Below are 22,996 nucleotides of genomic sequence, written 5' to 3' on the forward strand. Positions count from 1 at the left end.
ATGTGACCAAAGTAGGTGAGACGAAGTCTGGCCATTCCTGCTTCTAAGGAGCATTCCAGCTGTACTTCTTCCAGGACATATTTGTTAGTTCTTTTAGCAGTCCATGGTACTTTCAGCATTCTTCACCAGCACCACAACTCAAAAGCATTGACTCTTCCTTGGTCTTCCTTATTCACTGTCCAGCTCTCACATGCATATGAGGTGATTGAAAATACCATGGCTTGGGTCAGACATACCTTAGTCTGCAAGGAGACAGCTTTGCTCTTCAGCACTTTAAAAAGGTCCTTTGCAGCCAATTTGCCCAGTGCTATATGTTGTCTGATGTCCTGACTGCTTCTTCCATTGGCGTTGATTGTAGAACCAAGCAATGTAAAGTCTTTGACAACTTCAATCTTTTCTCCGTTTGTAGTGATGCTGCTTATAGGTCCAGTTGTGAGGATTTTTGTTCTTTATATTGAGATGCAATCCATATTGCAGACTGTAGTCTTCAATCTTCATCAGTAAGTGCTTCAAGTCATCCTCACTTTCAGCAATCAAAGTTGTGTCATCAGCATATCACAGGTTGTTAATAATTCTTCCTCCAATCCTGATGCCATGTTCTTCTTCATATAGTCCCGTTTCTTGGATTATTTTCTCAGCATACAGATTGAATAAGTATGGTTAAAGGATACAAACCTGACACACTCCCTTCTTGATTTTAAACCATGCAGTGTCTGCTTGTTCTGTTTGAATGACAATCTTCTGGTCTGCGTACAGGTTCCTCATGAGTACAACTATTTGTTGTTGTTGTTAATGTGCCATCAAGTCAGATCTGACTCATAGCGACCCTTCCTTGGGTTTCTGAGGCACTATCACTGCGGAAGTAGATTTCCCAGCCTTCCTTCCGAGGAGTGGCTGGTGGGTTTGAACTGCCAGCCTTCTTGTTAATTGTTCTGGAATTCCCATTCTTCCCAATGTTACCCATAATTTGTTGTGATCTACACAATCAAATGCTTTTTCACAGTCAATAAAACATAAGTAAACATCTTTCTAGTATTTTTGCTTTGAGCCAAAATCCATCTGACATCAGCAATGATATCCCTCATTCCACATCCTTTCAGCATTCTTCATCAACACTACAACTCAGTCATACTAGTAAAGAAATTACAAATCAAGTCCTTCACTATTTATGTGAAGTTTGCAAAATTGAATTTTCTAAGTTCAGAGGCCAGTCCTATTACAATATTGCCAATATATCAGATATAATAAAGACATGCAACAGAAAATTTTGGAATGTAACCAATATGTCATTTTCATACTATATGCTGTGCATTCACTTAATCTTGTAGGATATGTAGCACAGGGGACTGTTGTCTGGAAGCAACTGATTCTTTTTCTACTGCTCAGTTACTCTACACATTTTTTGCTACCTCTACTCATTGATGGACAGTTCTTAAAACATTTAGTTAATGATCAAACATTAAAATGTCTTTCTAATACACATTGGGAAGTGCATGCTGCAGAAACAAGTACAATCCTGGAACTGTACACTTAGATTCTAGATAACTTAGAAAACATTGCTGAAGACCAGACACAAAAATGAGATACCAAAAGGGAAGCTGAAAACATCAGAAACAAAACAAAACAAAAGCAAAAACAAAAACAAGTACTAGCATACGTATTTCTGTTGGTTATGTGGAAAAATACATTACAGTATTTTCTTCAGATGAGTCAAGCTCTCCAAGATTCAAAAGTAAATTTAAAGATATGCACAGATTTCTAGCAGTCATTAACAGGATATTTATAAAATTTAAGAGGAAATTTTGAAAACTCAACAAAACAAATACTGCCAAATACTGATTATCAAGCAATTCACCATTGCAGAAACATTGGAAACAAGTAAATGACGGAAGTGCCGCAGAAGTATTGAGTGCCAGAATCAGTTTTGTGTTACCACCATTATCATTGACACATTTAAATCTTGCACGATAAGTAGAGTGACCATGAATGAAATTCTCTCAAATAGATTTTCCTTTTTAAATAATATGGCTACATCTGATGAAGAACACATGGAAGCATCCAAGAAATGCAGGTTTTTCTGGATGACTTAAATACAAACCTCTACAGAGAAGTGTGACAATTTCATTCTTACATGAGAACTAGGTTTACAGATTCAGGAAAGACAAATTTTACTCAGGTAGGCATATCGATTCCATGACAGAAGATAAAATACAATGCATGTTACTCAATATTGAAATTGATTTAGGAATATTCCTAACTGTAATGATTACAAACTGTACAACAGAATGCTCATTCTCATCCCTCAAGAGACTCAAAAATGCTTAGCACAGAACAATGATTCAAGAAAGACTGAATTCATTATCCTTATTATGTATGGAGGTAGATATTGTTTGGCAGCTTAATTGTGATGAAATCATTGAAGAATTTGTAAGAGCAAAGAATAGAAAGAAATGTTTTTAATTATAACATGTTAAAGATGAAAGATCTATCTAAATAAAATATAATATTTGTGTAATATTTGTTTTCTGATCGCTAAATTTTCCTTTCTGACATCTTTTCATTTGTTCATTTATAATTATAGCATTTATTATTAAACAAGCATCAAAACTAAAGTATGAGCTGTTTAAGGTAATATTGGGGAAAGTCAATTTTTCATTAGGGAGATCAAGAGAATTTTACATTGTCTGTTGAAACATCTAAGTTCACTGACTCATTTTCTTTGTTGTTGAATAGGTGGAATATTCTTTTTGTAGAAAATGTGGTATATAGTAAAAATCTTAGTACCTCACATCCACTAAAAATTTTGTAATACAGTTCATGTCATTCCACTAAGATGGCATATGCCATTTTTGCATTCAATTGCTAATATTATGACTGCATTTAAAAATAAGTTAAATCATGGATAGCTAAAATACATACATATATACGTGTATATAGGAGTTCTGGTGGTGCAGTGCCTAAGGCATTTGACTGCTAACTAGAAGGTTGGCAGTTCAAATCCACTAGTCACTCCGTGGAAGGAAGATGAAGCAATCTACTTCTATAAAGATTTACCACCTTGGAAACCCAGTGGGGGTCGCTATGCACCAGCATCCCCTCGATGGCAGTGAGTTTGGTTTTTGGTTATATACGTGTATATATATAATTCACATATCTCATTTGAATGTGTGAGTAATCAAAGGAGAGAGCACCACAGATTATCAGTATTTATGGCTTTCACATGCCTTAATCTGGCTCTGGGTAGGGCGCATGTGGACAGATAGCTCCAGGTCCTACTCCTGTATCTATTTAACCCCAAGTCCTTCCCTTCTCTCTAAAACTACTGCTGCGCAGAACCATTAATCAGCAGCACATTCAGCAGCTTTGAATTTTCTCTCCTCCCCTTCTCTGCTTCCCTTTTGCAAAGGCTGCTTTCAAACTCTAAGCAGGCAGTGGCTTGCAGGTGGAGAGGTAGGCAGGCTGCCGAAAGTCTGGCCAAGAGTAATCCAAAGTGGACAGTTAGCCTCTGAATAATGGTGAGTTGACTCTGGAGGACAGATGCCCTGCTCAGCCCATGCCTTCATCGTTAACTTAGAGAATGCAAGGAAAATAGCCAAAGTAGAAGCCCATTGACATGCCTTTCCAGTTAGATGCAGTTACCATTGCCTTTCCATCCTTTAGAAGCACCATTCCCTTCAAGGCTGCTCCACTCATGCTTTGGAGTTCTCCCATGGCCTCCTCATATGTCTGAGACAGGAGGTGGGTACAGCCTTGGATAGAAACAAGGGAACTTAGGTGTTCTGGTTGGTTGGTCTGCATAAGGTGAGACACACAAATATATGAACAGTTTAACTGTGCAGGACACCCTCATTTAGGAAATTATCTTCCTTTAAGTTTAGGTGAAGACACTAGGTTACCTCAGGCTCAGCTACTACTGCTTCCTTTCAAAGCCCCTTCTTTCTAACAACTAGCTCCTCTGCTGGTGAACATCCAGTTTTCTGTTTCTTCTCAAACTTGGAAGCCCTGAGCTTCATCAGAAAGCTCTATTCATCAACTTCTTACCATTTCACAGACAGTAATTCTGTATGTGTCCCAAACTTTCAGCCTCAGGGGAAGCCCATCCCAGGGGAGAGAAAGCTGCATCACTCCAGGCTGGTAAGAATTCTTTGGAGCCAACCCTCACCTCCTACCTACTCCTTCCTTCCAGGCTGCAGGTATGGTCCCTGAGACATGCCCCACTGTCTCTCACAGGAAATGAGTCTGGGTGTTACTGAGTCCACTAGTGTACTCACTCAGTGACACCTCCAGGCATCTGGCTGTCTGGGCCCTGGCCAGCCTTGGGAGATTTTTTTTGAGCCAAATTATTTGACCTCTAGTTCTTTTAGAGGAGTCCTGGGTGGCACAAAGCCCTGACTACTACGCAAAAGTTAGTGGTTCAAACCCACCCAGAAGCACCTTGAAAGACAGGCCTGGTGATCTGCTTCCAAAAGGCCACAGACTTTAAAACCCTACACTCTGCATAGGTGAGGTTGCCATGAGTCAGTATCAACTCGATGGTGACTAACTACAATGACAGTCCTTTTAGGCCCAGCTCCTGGCCTGCCCCATTTGTTTGGTCTGAACCAGCAACAGGTCATTTCCGCTGGCCCTTAAATGCTCCACTGTGGCCTGTACCAAATGATGGCTGACCCACACATGGCCCAGATCTGATGCAGCTGCCAGGACAGTGCTCAGCCTGAGCTTGGTGCCAGCCCCTCCAGTGGTTGTCAAACTCACCAAGGTGCCAGCAGATTACTCCGAGGGACAGGCACATCTGAACACACATGAAAGGCGGGGATGTGACCTAGACATCCACACCATCCTTCCCCTGACTTTGGACCTGCTATCAAGCACCACCATGTTTACAAGCACCACTGCACAGAGGTGGGCTTTTGAAAATTGTGACCAACAAGAAGACTGAACAGGGCTAACAAGAGAAGCCTCTGGCACTGTATTTTCTTGTGGGAATTGAGAAGAGACTTATTTGATGGGATCTGTGTTTGAGTGGAAAGTGTTCTTCTGTGGGGACCTGACTGCTCCAGGAGCATAGGAGCAACTGTTTCAAATGATAGGCCTGTTACTTAAGCCCTGACTTCTGTTCAGCTGAAACCCACCTGTTACAAAGGACTCTTTTCATAAGGTCATCTGAAAGGGGCCTGGGTAACATGAGTTTGAAAGCACATGTGGAACACAGACATTGGGATCCGGGAAGAGGAAGCAGGTGGGGGCCCTGCCTACTGCATTAGCCTATGGATGAATGACCTCAGAAAGGGCTTTGCTTCTCTGAGCCCAACCTCTGCCCCATCTGTGACTCAGATGGCAGGTCTTTCTGGATCTGGATCTCTGTGGGAAGAAATGGGGATTCCAGAGAGTTCTGGTAGAGCAGAAGTACAGCCAGGTCCCTAAGTCATGGAGATCCAGCTTTGAATCTGGGCTCTGCATTAGCAGTTGTGGGCCTCATGCAGGCCCCCACCCTCCCAGGGCCTCAGTTTCCTTATCTTCACAATGTGTGGGCCAGGTGCAATGCTGCCTCATGCAGTGAGTGCTCAACCAGCATGGTTGCTGGGGAGCAGCCAGCTCTGGAGAGCCATTAACAACTCACTAACTTGCTCTGAAGAGGCTTGAGAGTGTTTGGGAAGAGAGAAGAGAACTCAGAGACGCCACTCAGACAGTGATCATGGGAAGGCTTTGAGCTAGCTGTACTCACAACCCACACCTCCTGCCACCTACAGAAATGCAGAGAGAGTCCTCTGGGCTCCATTTCCACCCTCACCTGGATGCGATCGGCAATCCTGACAAGTGTACAAACAGTTGTTCTGCCTGAAGCACCTGTCTGAAGACAAAATGCCTGTGCCATCTGGAGAGGAATGGCTCTCCAGGGCTCAGCTTGTGGGCTGCCTGGGCCACTCACAACTCACTTCCTTGCACACCCACTCCTGCTTGCCTCCCTGGACAGATTCAGGTACAAGTGAGTGAGATGCCAAGTGGGTTTCCTGTGTGTTAAAATTTTGACCAAAGCCCAAAATGGAAAACTACTACCAAGTGCCCTGTGTTCTAAAGAGTTACACTAAGCCACTTAATGGTGGCCTAGGGTCTTCAGCCATCATTCTCCTCCACTCACAGATAGGAAAAGCTTCGGTATTCATGGGCGATTCAGGGCAGAGGAGGAGAATAAACTATTCTCTTGTTTGTACCACCGAGTCCAGTTGGTGATGTAACGACCTAGTTATGAGCATTTGCTTCGTCTAGTCTTACTCTGGATCCCACAGGTCCAAAACCATCAGCCCTCATAAGTACAGGCAGAACTCTGAGGTCCCCCAGAGCCCCACCAAATTCTGCAAGAGATAACATGGGAGCCCAGGGCTCAGAGTATATGACCATTGTTAGGCCTGACTCTTTCTACCCCTTCTAGTCAGAACATGGGATCTCCCGTCCCTGGGCAATACCGTCCATTGGCCTTCCTCTTCCTGTTTATCAAGAACACAAATAGCCAGAAACATCAATTTCCACATCCCTCCAGGACTCAGACCCACCACTGTGACCCTCTGAGCTCCCAGCCTTTTCAGAGAGGAAATCAGTTGAGACTTGGGTCCATATACTTTGCTGCAAAGTGCATTTAATCTTAGTCTACCTCTTGGCCTTTGGACCCTTATGTTTCTAGCCTGGGAGTCTCTGGGAGGCATGTGGCAAGGACTTATCAGACACTCTGGAGCTCTGGTGGTATAGTGGTTAAAGTACTTGGCTGCTAACCAAAAGGTCGGTGGTTTGAATCCATCAGCTGCTCTGCAGAAGACAGATAAGGCAGTCTGCTTCCATAAAGACTTACAGCCTTGGAAATCCAATGGGGGTCACTGGGAGTCATAATCAATTCGATGACAGTGAGTGTCAGCTGCTGTTAAAGAGGGACCTAGGAGGTACCTTTTACTGCCCAGGGGAAAGACAGCTTTTGGGGGAAATTGAGGCCCACCAGGATAGCAGTGAGTGAAATGGAGCAGGGTGGGAAGATGTCTAGGCTGAGGGGTGACTGTGGATTTCACAGCCTCTGTCTGCTAACCCAGTGATCCAGTTAACAAGCTGTGGAGCCACGGTGGGCACTTCTCTGGGCTAGTGCCTTGTATGGGTAAATAAGATGACCTCCCCATCACAGAAAACCCTCTGTCTGTTCCTAATTTTCTCCAGTAACTGCAGCAGCCACTTTGTACCATTTTTGTCTTTATGACTACTTTTAAAAAAATCCATCATAGTCTTTAATTCTTGCAACAAATGTTTAGGAGTTCTGATGGCACAGTGGTTAAAGCATTTCAGCTGCTAACCAAAAGATCAGTGGTTCGAACCAAAAGCATGATGATGCAGTCTACTTTTGCAAAGCTCTACAGTTTTGGAAACCCTATGGGGCAGTTCTACTTTGCCCTATAGTGTCACTATGAGTCAGAACTGACTCGATGACAGTATGTTTTACTTTGAGTACATCATCAGGAAAGATCAATTGCTAGACAAATGTTTGGTAAAGTAGTTGGTCAGGGAAAATGATGGAAACCCTGAATGAAATGAATTGACACAACAGTTACAACAATGCACTCAAACACACCAACCACCATAGAGAAGGCACAGGACTGGGCAATGCTTCGTGCTGTTATACATAAGGTCGCCATAAGCCAGAGCCATCTGGATGGCAACTAGTAACAACAGTGTTCCAGGCTGAATATCCACCCCATGGAAGGCTCTAAGCTTCTGTCTCCTGCTCTGCTGGCCTTTCCACCAGCAGGAACCAATGTCTCACACAATAACATCTTTGCTTGCTATCAGAGACAGCCCACACTTTTCCTTTGCCCTTTCTTGCCTCCTGGGTCTGTTACTGTCTTGTCCTTTCTCCTGCTATCTTTGTTCAAGCACTCTTGGTTCTGTGGCCCCTGCTTCTATTTCAGCCTCCCTTTTGTCTTCCCTGCCCTCAACCCAGAGGGGAGGCCCAAGAAGGAGTTGGGCTCTGGGCCAAGGGGAAGCACCCTCAGCCTTGGGGCTGGAGAATTGCTCAGAATTGGCCACTGTAAGGTAAGGACCAGTGAGCCAGCAGGTGTTCCTGACGTAGAGGAAACCTGAAAAGGTGGTTTGCAGTTAAGCACTGAAGGTCACATTACCAATTTCCAAGCGTGCTCCATTGGATTGGAGTGTTAGGAAGGCTTGGATATGAAAGGGCAGGCCATCAGAAACAGAATTCAAAGGGGGATTTTCCATATGGCCGGCAGAGGCTGCCTCCAGACTCCAGGCAGGAGCCTAGAAAGCAAACTCAGGACACAGGGCTGTACCCCGACCCTGGTGTACAGAAGTACTCTCATCTCAGTGCAGGTGTGCCCTTGGAGTGGGTACTGTGGAGATGACCAGGTGTTCTGAGGTATGAAGGCCCACCTCTAGATGTTTCTGAAAGCTGAAACACTCTCTCCCCTGAGACAGAATCAGCCCAGAAAGGACACCAGAGTCCAAGCTCAATCTTGTTTATCTTTCATTCCTTTCTACTCATCTTTTCTTAGACTCTGTGACAGGACACATCCCCGCAAGACTCCTCCCTACTATGTAAGGTCCAGTTTGTAGGCCACATAAGGGACACACGTGCCCCGAGGTTAGGGAGCAGGGGGATGAAAAAGGGATGACACTCACATGGCATGTAGAAACTAACTGGGTGGGCAGCATATGGGCCATGTTCAGGGCTGGGGGCATTCAGAAGCCCCAGCACCAGGCAGTCACTGGCAGGAGGGGGCTAGAAAGCTGGGCCCTGAGAAGAGACAGGACTTGGACAGCAGAGAGAGGCTTCCTTTTCTGGAAGAGGAAATGAAAAGGGCAGTGCACACCCAAGCTGATGCTCCTCTCTGGGAAAGCTGGAGAGAAATGGGCATTTGAGTAGCAGATGAGGGGTGAGTAGCAGTGGAAGGGAAGGAAAGATAAACAAGATTGAGCTTGTACTCGGGTATCCTTTCTGGGCTGATTCTGTCTCAGGGGAGAGAGTGTTTCAGCTTTCAGAAACATCTAGAGGTGGGCCTTCATACCTCAGAACACATGGCCATCTCCACAGCACCCACTCCAGGGGCACACCTGCACCGAGATGAGAATACTACTGGCACACCAGGGTCGGGGTGCAGCCCTGTGTCCTGAGTTTGTTTTCTAGGCTTCTGCCTGGAGTCTGGAGGCAGCCTCTGCCGGCCATGTGAAACCCCCCTTTGAATTCTGTGTTTCTGATGGCCTGGCCATTCATATCTAAGCCTTCCTAACACTCCAATCCAATGGAGCAGGCTTGGAAATTGGTAATGTGACCTTCAGTGCTTAAAAGCATTTTGAAGTCCTCACAAAAGCTTTGTAAAAACATTGAGATTCAGGATTACAATATAGTGCTATCCTAGTAAAAAACCTGACATTTAAATTGTTCTCATTTTATATCTTTGTAATGAAAGTCTTTGCTTCCTCTTCAGCCATTCCTGTGTGTTCCTGAGTATTTAGTAACATCCAGAGAGCTCCCTGTTCCAGGCAAAATGTGTGATACGCTTGGGACTGGAATGTGGAACACAGTGAGCATCACCCAGACCCTGCTTTTAGCCCCGCCTGGAGATTTACCTGGGGAACAGTGATGAACAGGTATCCAGCCACACTGCCCTGCTCTCCCTCCCAGAGGAGGGTTCTAAAAAATACCAAAGCATCATATTTCAATGAGTTTTCTTTGCAATTTGTATATAATAGATTTTCAATAACAACCTGTAATTAGTTCATTTTCTACCATTCAGTTGCTCTGTACTGAGGCCACTGACAGCTTCCAGCTGGGATCTTGTAAAATGGAAAGCACTTGAAGACTCAACTCCAGACAATGACTTGAAAGTGCTGGGTCCCATGTTGCAACTGTTAGGAGCAGACTGTTGAAGATAGAAAAAAAGCTATCTGGGTCTGAAATTTCCACATGTGGGTAGATAAGAAGAAGAAACCAATGGAGGGCAAGAGGGCAGCAAAGCATTAGCCCTGACTCAGGTTAAAACCCCTCCAGAGGACAGGGATTGCTCCAGCCCAGACCATGATACCTGCACAGTATAGAGGGTGAGGAGGGAGGGGATGGGGATGGGCAGAAGCCCATACCCCTACCCTGGTCTCCATGAGGGCGGGGAAAGACACTCATTGAACATCCACCCCAGGGGCTGCCAATGGCTTTCCTAGCACAGCGGGGGCCATTGGGGATGTGTGGATGCCCTTAGCTGTGTTTCTGTCTTCAAGAAGCAAAGGAAAGCCTGGATTTGGGCCTGGAATATCAGTTCTGGGAAACCTTAGACACAGCCCTGCTCACTTTTCAGCCCAATAGTCTTCACTGGAGAGCTGACTGTTCCAGCAGTGAGAGGGGCTTCCAAGGCCAAGTCTAGCTCTCCAGCCAATACTCAGGCCGTTCTCCAGAGATGTGCCTGGGCTGGAGCCCAGGTAGTGATGGAGCTCACTACTCCCCAGGCAGCTCCAGTAAGGCAAGGCAGCTGCTGGAGAGTCTTCCTTTACGTGCGTGCTACATCTGCTTCTCCTAGCCCCTGCCTTGTAGTCTGATTCTGCCCCCTGGGGCCCTACTCTTTAGCCAGTTCCCTCCATGTGACAGTAGCCTCACTCAGCCCAAGCCTTTCCCCCTTTCAGGACCACACCCTCCCCCCACCTGTCTGGGATGCCTTCCTTTTTCCCATTGCACGATTATCTCTAACTTGGTCTGCAGGTCTCAACTTGAGTGTCCCTGCCTGACCTCCCTGTGCAGACTAGGTCCTCCCTGCCAACCCTGCATCCAGTTATTCTGTCAGCTCCTGCTTTGTTAATTGATTGCTTATCTGTTTCCCAACTGTCTCTCTATTCAGATAACCAGTCCATGAGGGTAAGTCCCACTACGTTCTTGCTGTAAGCTGTACTCCATGCCTGATGCTTGCCATAGAGAGGGCTCTATCAGTGATCACTGACCAAGTGTCACCCTATCTCCCTGTTTTCCCTTCTTTGAGGCTTCTCTATCTCAATTCCTGGATGTTTTCCCTGGTAAAGCTCCTCTCAAATGTTCTGGGTGGTTGGCCAGCCCCTTAAACTGGACACTGCAAGCATAGCCTGACCCAGAGAAGAGCCTCCCTGACCCGATACTTTAACAGAGCCTTCCTTTATTACATCCTGGGCCCACACTAGTTTTAGGGCAGACACACGCAGTCTTTACACACTGATCAGATGACAGTGATGCTTCAGGCAAAGGCTTCTGGGCAAGTGGCCATCTCTCACATTTCTGGCATGGACCTGAGTCAAGGAGTTTGGGCCTCTGTGCTCTACAGCTTTCTGCACAAGTGTGCCCTGCCAGCATCCGAGGGCCAAGCTTAGAGGTCCTAGAGCCAACAGAGTCTCCTGTTTTCATCTGGGCACACTATGGCTACAGGCTCCAAGCCAAAGGCTGTGTTTTTCTCACTTTGTGGGTGCCTGGCTTTTTGCTTTTGTAACATAGGAGGGAGGTGGTCATGGGGCCCTGCTGGTATGCATCAGGTTCCCAGGAGTTGAGCTCAGAGGAAACACAAACTCGCATTCTATGCCAATGAATTATTTCCCAAAGTGCACGGATTTGCACAGACACAGCAAAGCTGACTTCATGGTGGGAGCCAGGAGCTGTGCCTGGACCACCCGCAGCCAAGGTCTGCAGCTTCACTGGGGCTGAGGAGCAGCACTGAGCAGAAGCCTTATCTCCACACCAGTTGTTGGAGTGAAGATAATTAAGCAGCCAGGCAGGCAGGCGGCCTACCAGAACACTTATCCTGAGGAGGGCTGAATGGCCAATTAGTGGCCTTGGGAGCCAGAAGGAGCTTAATAGGATGAGCAGCTTTTGTCTTCATTAAAGTATCATTAGGCCCTTGTGGGCAGCAGGGGTCACCCCATGCCCCAGTCTTTCATTCATCCAGTGGATTTGCAATGTCCAGGCTACTGGGGCAGCCACATGGATACCCTTGCAAGCTTGGGGCAGCCTGGCTGATACTCTCCCACCATAGGTCCCAGCTCTGGGGGCCCAACAAGGAGCTTCCTCTGCTCCTTCTCCCAAGGACCTCTGGGGACATGCACAGACCCTCTGGGACTTTTGGTTGTATAATATTTGGACTCCTCTGCTTGCCAAGTGTATTTCTCTAGATACCTCATTCGCTCACTGAGTACAAGCATATTACCAAGGGCATCCTGGTGCCAGATTCCACATTAGCATTAAGGACATGGTAAAGAAAATAGGCTTTTCCCTCATGGAGCCTATGGTCTAACAATCTTCATCTCCATCACCACCACTGTCATTAACTTGCTTAATGTTTACTTAGCATTTACCATATGCAAGGCATTATGCTAATCATTTTACATACATTATCTCATATAACCCTTGTGTCCATTTTACAGATGGGTAACTTGAAGCCCAGATTAATGTATGGTTAAAGAATTGCCCAAGGTGTCACATGGCTACTAAATGGAAGAGGAGCTGGACTTAGGTCTTGGACTCTGGAGTTCACACTCTTAACCATTAGGCCATAGCCTTGTTACTATATAGAGATAAACCCAGGGTCTGAGGGCACACAGGGAGATGTTTGGGGTTTGGTGGAGAGAAGAGAAGTTGAGGAAGACTTCCTAGAGAAGGAGACACTTGAGCTGGGGAATGAAGTCTAGGGAAATACACTGAGGGAAAAGTGTGATTCTTTTCACTAGAAAATGCTGATGAATTACAGTGTGTTTAAATGCATGAGAAGGTTTTAGGGTCAGAAACACTTGGTTCAGTCCTGGTTCTGCTACTTTTTTGGTTGCAAGACCTTCGGTAAGCTACTTAATGTCTCTGAGTTTGTTTCTTCATATATAAAACCAAAACCCAAACCTACTGCCATCAAGACGATTCCAACTCATAGTGACCCTATAGGACAGAGTAGAAATGCCACAGAGGGTTTCCTAGGCTGTAAATATTTACAGAAATAGACTGCTTCATCGTTCTCCCACAGAGCAGCTGGTAGGTTCGAACCACTGACCTTTTGGTTAGCAGCCCAATGCTCTAACCACAGTGTCACCAGAGCTCCTTCATCTGTAAAGTAGGGATATAATACACAGTGCTGACACATGATAAATGTTGTTGTTGTTGTTGTTGCTGTTATGTGCCATCAAGTCAGACCTGACTAATAGCGACCCTCCTTGGGTTTCCAAGGCAATATCACTATGGAAGTAGATTGCCTCATCTTCCTTCCGAGGAGTGGCTGGTGAGTTTGAACTGCCAGCCTTCTAGTTAACAGTCAAGTGCCTTAGGCACTATGCTACCAGAACGCCTACTACGTGACCAGATAAATGTTAACTATTATTATTTTGCTGCTTGAGTTTTAAGAGCCTACTACTAACTAAAGAAATATTGATAAGCAAAGTCATTCAGATGGCACACAGTCCTTCCCTTTCAATTCCCTAAGCTTGACTCTGGACCTAGTCCATTGGGCTCTGGCTTTGGGGACACAGAAAACTCATATAAAAGTTCTCTTTGAAGTACCTCTCCCTATGCTTGGGGACAAAGGGCAGAAAAACATTTTCCTGCCTTTTCATTTCCAAGTCCTACTTGAGGCAACTATTTCCTCCTCTTGGAGTTCAGGGAAACATCAGCACCGACAGTCTTGGACCTGAGCAAAAACTGAGTAGCCCCCAGCTATCTCTTGCTATCCACATGCAAGAGACCAATAGATTCAGATACATGTTTGGATAAACCCCATGCCATCTGAAATCTTGCTACACACTATCCAAAATCCAAGAGCCCAATGGAGTAGGATAAAGCAGTATCCTCACCACCTCAACTCCCTGTCTGAATTCATCCCTAAGGCATTTGACTGCTAACCAGAAAGTTGGTGGTTCAAACCCACCAGCCACTCCTCGGAAGGAAGATTGGGCAATCTACTTCTGTAGTGATACCACCTCGCAAACCCAAGGGGGTCACTATGAGTCAGATCTGACTCATTGGAAGTGAGATTGGTTTTGGTTTAGGTTTGGGTAGTGAGGGAGTCTTGCTGTTGTATTTTAACCTCCCGTTCATTGCAGGATGGGTGTGAGAATGGATGAGCTAGCATGTGTGGAGAGCCTGGCCTGGTGTCTGGCATGTACTAGGTATTATTCATTCCAGAGGATAATGATGGGGACAGAAAAAAAAGCTGAACATTCACCAGGTGACCATTTCATCCATTTCACTGAGTTGCCCTGGATACAGAAATACTGCACTAATCAGATGAAAACACTAATTTACTTTCTGCTTGCCTGGAGCATACAAGTGCCAGAGGTTGAAGGAGCGGCTGGGGCTCCCACCCGTTAGCTCTTCCCTCGGCCCTCATGACACAGGCGCTCCTCCTTCATCCCAAAAGTTAATAGTTGAAGAAGCTATTTTTCCTGCCCTGCTAGCTACCCAACCCCCTCCCTTGTATCCAACACCTTTACTGGGCTTGGTCTCATAGGATTAATTAAAAGGACAAGTATCTTCCTAAAAAGCAGAAGAAATTTCTAATGAATTGAAAGCGAGAGAAAAATCCTCATTTTAAGTAACATGCTTTTCCCATAATCCCAATCTGAGCATTCAGAAAAGTGCAAAAAACTATGCATTATTGAGCAGGCTTTTAAAAGAACAACTTTTAGGGCAACTTGTGTGTGATGAACAGACGGCTGCAGGCATCTTGCTCACCAGAGACCCTGGAGACTGGGCCTCTGCCTCCTAGCAGGCAGAGGAGAAGATCCTGCTCCTTATTGGGGTGCAGAGGAGGGAGGAAGAGGGATGTGCTGAAAGGACACTGTGCTATTAGTTGCTAGACTAGCCTTTGGTTTGGGAAGCTGAAAGCACTTGATGAGAATGTTATGTGACCAATGGAGGAAGAGAGGGTGGCCCCACTCATATTTCACACCTTTTACTGTACAGAGATGTGCAATTAGGGCATTACCTCTGACAGTCTGAGAGATTGACTCAGGACAACCTTTCCTCTATTCCATCCTCTGGGTGTCACCTGTTCTGCAGAGCAGAGATGGAGAGGGCTTGACCCTGTATGGGCCACCTCCAGCCTTGGGACTCCTGGCATCACCCTCAGTTTGCTGAAGACTGTGGCAAACACTGGCCCAGTGGACTCAGGCTGGCTGCATGGGAAAATACAATTTTGGAGACCCTTTCCCCTGCTTCTCCAGGGAAAATGCCCCCACACCCATCCTTCAATGGAATGCTCCACCTGCATCAGGAGGATGCTGAGCTTGGAGTCACCCCATAGACCCCACACTGCCTCATACCCAAGGACTTTGGCAAAAAATAGAGACTAGAGAATAAAATCTTAAAATCTCAACCTCTGCTAGCCTATCAGCTCCAGGTTTTAAAATTATATCCAAAATGTAGTTGCTGAAAATGTGTGAGATATTACTTTCTGGGTTTTAGTAAGATTTCTTTAATGCCCATCGATTGCTGAATAATAAGTTGTACCTATATGTCTCATTTCAATTGCCTATTTAAAATTCACTGAACCATAAATCTATTCCTCAAGCTATGGGAATTTAGTTGAGAGTTCCTATGACTTTGAAAAACCATTGATCCTTGTGCACTCTGAGTGGCTGCATGTCAAGCCTTTATAGCTGGGTTAACTCATTTTGTGGCTTCCTTAATGGCTGTGGGTTTACATTTTATTGCGTATCTATTATTTGGGTTGCACTGTGATGAATACTTTGGCTGCCTGGTTCAAAACAAGTCCAAGGCAACAGCAGACTCTAATTTGCTTTAAAAATGATCATTATAAAGCTATTCAAATAATAACTAGGAATGAGGGAAGTAGATACCACATTGCTGTGTATGAGACATACAGCTGGAAGTGAAGTGGTGACATCCCTTCCTTCTTCATGGAGAGATTGTGGCTATAACATCCTTCATTAGGGAAGGTAGTAGGGCCTTCTCTTTCATCACGGGCAATAGTGATGCTTCCATTTCCTTGAAAGAAGAACTAATAGCTTTCTGTTTGGTCCCAGACTAATTGCCAGGAATTGAGCTCAAGGAACAGGGGCTACTACAGGGGCCCTGGAAAGTACCAGAATGGTGTCTACACACTGACATTAGCTGCTTAATGATGCCATCATGGGACGCATGAGTAGTGATGTTTAGGGTATTCCTTGAATCCCTGAAGTCTAGCCTTGGTTCCTGGTTCTTAAAATATTTGGGCCTTTTCATTCATAACTCCTTTTGCAGAGGGGCCTGAGGCCAGGAAACATTCTGGCAATGTCTTAGAACTATGCCCAGGAAACACATGGCTTCTTTCCTGATTTAGAGGACAGCTCTCCCTCAATCTGCCCTCACTGCTCTACTCTTTTCTTGTTCATGTCCTTTGGAATTAGAGTCATCAAAGGGTCTCCATTTGGGGAAGGTGGGTGCAGAGGATATTGCAGAAAGAAGAGGCTGAGGACAGGAGGGAGGGTCTTATCCAGTGGTGGGCTGGTTGATGATTAACAACTGGCTCTCTGGAAACAAAATTTTCTTTGTTCTGGAGCATATGTGTGGTATAAATTTCTGTAATGTAAATGGTCCCACCACGGCTGATTTCAAACTACCAGATGTTTGAAAACCACCTTACAAAATTCCTGAAAATTTCACAGTAGGCACTCATGAGCCAAGTCTAGGGATCATCTGATAATTCCACATATTCAAAACTTTGAGTTCTATTCCAAGGAGCAAGCCTCTTGATTCACAAAGCAAACACTTCTTATAGCAGATTAAGCCTACTTGTCATTTATGCCTGATTATGAACTACTGTAAGCAGATATGAGTTTTCATGGTGGACAGGAGGAGGATGATGGAGAACCATGCACAGTCACAGAATATCAAACAAAGCCCTGTAATTATTAGTTGGCCTTGGGCAATAGGACTCTGTGGACTAGACTCCTACCTCAAGCTCAGATACTGCTCACTGGTAAGAGCCACACTAGTTTTTCTCCTCTTGTGTCATTCAAGTGCCTCCTCTATTTGCCACAAGAGACTTTCTTGCCAATGAATCATGAGGACCCCTTCTCAGGCCTTGTGAATGGAATAACAACAGCTCAAAGGAATGCCTGGAACTTGGAACTCTAGGTAGAGATTGGGGTTTGGGAGGAGGATGCCAGGATCTGTGGCTTAGAGTACTCAGTGCCCCTGGGGGTCTTATACCTACTTCTCAAATTTCAGGGCCTACAGTCAGAAGCCCTGAATTTGCAGGTCATGTCCAAGGGTATGCCACATGGGACATGCATATTACATGCTTCGGCCAGAGACTGAATGGTGTCACCAAGAAAAAGGGGCTTCATCTCTCTGTGGCTAAGAACGTCCCCTCCAGCCCCATGTTTTGCCACTGCACTGCTCTTCCTTCCTAACCTCTGTCTGGAGCCATCTCTCATCTCTGGGGACATTTGTCCCAGTGCCAGCTAGGGGAGACTACCTCAGGGAAAAGACAAAGGCTCTTATCTACTCTTGTATGTATCAGGGCCACCAGAGAGGGCCACGCAGAGTACCTCTTCCATTTGCAGATAGAACATCTATTTTCTGTTCTTCTCCAGGGATACCCCCACCTCTCTTCAACTTGCCCCTGCTCAGACAAGCCTCTGGAGCCCCCAACAGCACTAAAATCTGCTCCCTTCATGTGGAGTCAGAATCCACAGTGTGTCTAGCAGTACCCCAACAGTCACACTTAAATAGAGGTCTTGTATTACTCAAACAACAATGAGAACAGCCTTTGTCAAAAAGGGAAAAGGCAAGCACTCTTTCTCTCCCACATATTCTTCTTTTTCTTAAAGATCAGGCTTGTGGCAAAACAAATTCAACAGATTACTCCTATATAAGAAACCAACCTTGAGACAATTGAGGGTATACTCCAGGTCCTGACACTGTTTTGGTTCAGAAACAAACCCTTTGCCTGCTGAGACCCCAGCCCAGGGCCTGACTTACGGAAAGCCGTGTAGAACTCGTGGAGGGTCAGGAAGCCATCACTGTTGTAGTCGTCAAAGCGGAGAAGATCACCCAGTGAGCAGCCCAGGAAGTCCTCATCCGTGTCCTGCTCCTTCATTTTGTGCTGTGGGGCAAGGCAGGGGAACAAGGCCAGAGCCTGGAGTGAGTTCAGTGTCATGGACACTGCTAGTAAACAATGCTAAGTGGGGCTGTGGTCACCAGTCTGAGGGAGGAAAGGACTCCAGAGAGAGCACCAAGAGGTTTTTGATTTTGACTTGTCTGACCCTTCATTTTATAGATGAGAAAACTGAGGTTCACAGAGAGAAAGGGATTTTTCCAAAGTCACACAGTGGTTGGGGCAGAATCTCAACTGGTGCTCAGGTCTGTCCTCTTCCATCTGAACAGACAGAACCCAGACAGCCTGAGCTAGGAAGAATGCTAAGGCCACCTGGTCTACTCCTTTGTGCTATAGATGGAAATACAAGAAGGGGCTTGATCACATAAATGCAATAAACAGTGGTTGAACTCAGAATGGGGAACTTACACTGCTTGGCTCACAGTTGCATAGTGCAGAAGGGTTACTGCCCTATCAATGCCATGCCCCTACTTCTGGTGGCATATCAGCTCTTACTAGTCTCAGGGTGGTGACTCCTAGCTACAACACACCTTAGAGAAGGGCAGCTGTTTTCCACTGGCCTAGGTCTGAGTCCCACTTCTCTGCTTGCTCTGTCCTTTTAGGGATACAAATGCCTGCCCTGGGGATTCTGGCAGGGGGCTGTGGGTGGGCCCTCGTGAACTCTGATCGTGGCCTGGGCCACAAGGCACAGAGAACTGCCCAGCATGACCAGCCAGAAGCCCCAAAGTGCCTACAGGTAGAAAGTCCAGTCACCCCTGCTCAGCTGAAGCTGATATGTCCAGAATTAGAGCTCTTGCAAGGAATAAGCTCAGAAGGCAATCTTAGAAGAAAAGAAATGATTTGATTTTTCAGGGAGGGGGCAGAACCATTTCTCTTTATTTAATATTCTCAACATGGCTTGTTATATTAAAGGCAAATTAATGTGATAATGTTAAAAAAAAAATGACCTTTCACCTAGCAAATAAGAGTGTTCAATAAAAGGGAGATCAACCATATCGCTCCAGATCAATCTTCTGAAGATGGAAATTTTCCTTTGTCTATTTCTGCATTGGAAATTGATTAACTTTTCAGAAGACCAATGAGTTTTTCCTGGTTCCTGTGATTCAGTGTCAAGGAAAGGTCCATTTTAGCTGTTCTCTGCTTGACAGATTTATGAATGGACTTTAAGTACATTAAATTTTAAAGAAGAAATCATAGTCCAATTACCACACTTGTTAATGGCTTCAAGTGCCTGGGGGCACATCTCTGCCAGGTTAGAGCAATGTGCCCTGGACATTTCTGTTTATCTGGCAGCTACCTGGGCACCACATGGGCCTGGCTGGAGTGCCAAGAGCTCATAAATGCCTCTGTCCAGGACAAGCCAAGAGCTATCTACCCTCAGTGCACTCTGCTGCAGCCTGTAGTATGGAGAATTGCCAGGTGGTTCTCCCTGCTGGCAACTGTAACTCACAGGACCTGAGTTATTCTGGGAAAATGCTCTTCCCAGGGCATCAACAACAGGGCATCTGGATCATCTGTGGGTCCCTGTCCCTGTCCCTTGGAGTCTTAGTGATAGCTAGGGGCTGAGTACTGATGGAAGGAGTGACATGCTGGCAGGCTGGTGCCCTGGGACTGTGGACAGCAGGTCTCCTAGAATGCAGGTCCTGGGTGGATTGCATGTGCTGCTCAAGTGTGGGTGAGCAGCGTGGAATCTGAGGCCGAGGATTCCCAGTGTGCACTTAGAAGCAGGCTCTGGCCCAGTGATGCCCTGGTGTGAAGAGCCTTGAGGGAAAGCTTGCCTTAACAAAGCCTCTGAGCAGATGCTCAGGTTTTGTGGGTTCTATCATTTCCTGAACACTGAACACAACTTGGACAGGTTGCGTGATGTCTTGGAGCTTCCATTTCCTCATCTGAAAATATCTATGAAATGGAGTTAATAGTACCACCTACCTTGCAGCAGAGGATTGTTGAAAGGTTTAAGGAAAGAATAATAATAAAGATGAGGATGACAACAATAATACCCCCCAACTACTATTTACTGAGGTGTCCCTGGTATACAAACAGTGTGCTCAATTGTTAACTGACGTGTTGGATATTCAAGTCTATCCAGAGGCATTTCAGAAGAAATGCCTGATGATCTATTTCCAAAATATCAGCCATTAAAACCACATGAAGTACAGTTCTACTCTGACACACAAGGGGTCACCATGAGTTGGAAGCAACTTGATGGCGACTGGTTAAACTCACGGCAGTGAGTTTGGTTTGGTTTGGTTTATGCCTGTTTAAGGTGGGATGTAGCTGGGGTCCTGCCTTGCTGGAGGGTGTGACTCAAGTTGCCACCCTCACTTTCCTTGAGGGTATATGTGCAAATGTGCTGGTAAAGTCACTTTCTCTTGCTGTGGATCCTGTTTTGATTGGTCATCATCTCACCCCTGGACTTGAGACAGCAGCCAGTCATCTGACCTGCTGATTTGGGTTCACCAGCCCCCGGGAGTGAGGAAATTCCTTCAGACCTACGCCTGACTTATGGATTTGGGACTTGCCAGTCTCCCTGCCTCCACCACTGCGTGAGTCATTTCCTTGACAGCGTGTGAGTTCTGTGAGACATTATAGCAAAATAAGAAACCCTAAGATGGAGGGAAAGTACTGAGGGGAGATGGAGTTGAAGTTAGAGATGATGGAATGGTATCAACCAAAAAACCAAACTCACTGCCATTGAATCAATTCAGACTCATAGCGACCCCTCCCTTGGGTTTCTAAGGCGGTATCTCTATGGAAGTAGATTGCCCAACCTTCCTTCTGAGGAGTGGCTGGTAGGTTTGAACTGCCAGGCTTCTTGTTAGCAGTCAAATTCCTTAGGCACTATGCCACCAGAGCTCCTGATGGAATGGTATAGCAATTTGGAAAACTTGGACATTTGGGACATCTTTAACCTTCACCTCATAGGGACCAGCCTTGTGCTGATCTTCCTAAAAGAAATTATTTGAGCATCCACTATACCACATAGTGTCACTTTGAAGACTAAGGTACGCCTGACCCAGTCATGGTATTTTCAATCACCTTATATGCATTTGAAAGCTGTACAATGAATAAGGAAGACCGAAGAAGAATTGATGCACTTCAATTGTGGTGCTGGTGAAGAATACTGAAAATACCATCAACTGTCAGAAGAACGAACAAATCTGTCTTAGAAGAAGTACAGCTGGAATGCTCCTTAGAAGCGAGAGTAGCTAGACTTCATCTCACATGTTGACTTTGTCTCACATGTCTCACTTCATCTTCGTCATGTTGTCAGAAGGGACCAGTCCCTGGAGAAGGATATCATGCTTGGTAAAGTAGAAGGTCAGTGAAAAAGGGGAAGACCCTCAACGAGACGGATTGACACAGTGGCTGCAACAACGGGCTCAAGCACAGCAACGATTGTGAGAATGGTGGAGGACCAGGCAGTTGTTTCGTTCTGTTGTGTATAACGTCGCTATGAGTCAGATCCAACTCAATGGTACCTAACAACAACAATAACAACAACAACAACAAAATGCCACATAGTGAGGAATGGCACAGTGGTTAAGTGCTCAGCTGCTAAGTGAAAAGTTGGCAGTTTGAACACACCAGCCATTCTGAGGGAGAAAGATGTGACAATTTGCTTCCATAAAGATTACAGCCTTGGAAACCTGTGGGGCAGTTCTACTGTGTCCTATAGGGTTGCTATGAGTTGGAATCAACTTGATGGCAATGGGTCTTTTGGTTTTATACCACATAGCAAGGAACTGTTCTGTGTTTATTACTTCAGTGGGTTGAATGGAGGGAGCTCTGGTGGTGTAGTGGTTAAGCATTTGGCTGCTAACCAAAAGGTTGGTGGTTTGAACCCACTAGCTGCTCTGCATGAGAAAGATGAGGCGGTCTATTTCTATGAAGATTTACAGCCTTAGAAACCCTATGGAGCAGTTCTAATCTGTCTTATGGGGTCGCTATGAGTAGGAGTTGACTCAATGGCAGTGGGTTTTTTTTTTTTTTAAAGGTTGAATGGTGGCCCCCTAAAAGATACTCCCATGCTTGAATCCCTTGAAGCCTGTAAATATGACCCTATTTTGAGAAAGGGTCTTTGGAGATATAATTTAGCTAAAGATCTCAAGGTGAGATGGTCCTGAATTTCCAAGGTAGGCCCTAAATCCAATGACAAATGACAAGCCAATGACAAGGAATACCTAGAGCCCCAGAAGCTTTAAGAGGCAAGGAGGGATTTCTGCTTCCAAAGTCTTTGGAGGAGTGTGGTTCTGTAAACACCTTGATTTTGAACTTCTGTCCTCCAGAACTGTGAGAGAAGACATTTCTGTTATTTTAAGGCTCATATTCTGTTACTGCAGCCCTAAGAAACTAATACAATTACATCATGAGTAAAAGGCCTCGCTTAGTGACAGACATATAGTAGAAGCCTAATAAATGGTGGGTACTTCCTAACAAATCCTTCCTAATGACCTGGCCACAGCCTAGAGAAGCCACTGTGCTATGCTGGGATTTCTTTAAAGTGGCCTCAAAGGTGGGGACTCATCCTTATCACCCATCCTCTGGGTGGACACTTTGTGGCCTCTAAGGAAGAGCTGCTGCTACCCCTCTCCTCCACTCTGCCCACAGAGCCTGACCTACCTTTCCCTCCATATCTGTGCACCTGCCCAGTCACTGTAGCTCCAGAGCCCCAGGTCCTCAGAAGCAAGCCAGTCTGAGAGGCCCCTTCCTGCAATGGCCTGAGTATAGCCCCAGGGAGCAATGTTACTCTTTCCATGCTCCTTTATGTTGCAAATAAGGAGCTCTGGTGGTGCTGTGGTTAAGGCACTGGGCTGCTAACCAAAAATTAAGCGGTTTAAACCCACCAGCCACTCCACAGGAGAAAGACAAGGTATTCTGCTTCTGTAAAGATTTATAGC

General features: G+C 45.6%; 1 protein-coding gene across 1 annotated transcript in view; it reads right to left on the bottom strand.

Annotated features, from left to right (window-relative positions):
- The window catches only part of FSTL4 (follistatin like 4), a 644,321-nt gene that overhangs the window by 151,708 nt on the left and 469,617 nt on the right, over nucleotides 1–22,996 (bottom strand). Inside the window, exon 6 of the mRNA XM_007943751.1 lies at nucleotides 17,960–18,083. Coding sequence (XP_007941942.1) covers nucleotides 17,960–18,083 — 124 coding nt within the window. The remainder of the gene's footprint in view (nucleotides 1–17,959; nucleotides 18,084–22,996) is intronic.

Source organism: Orycteropus afer, unplaced genomic scaffold, assembly GCF_000298275.1.
Source record: "Orycteropus afer afer isolate SDZICR_OR568_19922 unplaced genomic scaffold, OryAfe1.0 scaffold00112, whole genome shotgun sequence".
Classification (NCBI taxonomy): domain Eukaryota; kingdom Metazoa; phylum Chordata; class Mammalia; order Tubulidentata; family Orycteropodidae; genus Orycteropus; species Orycteropus afer.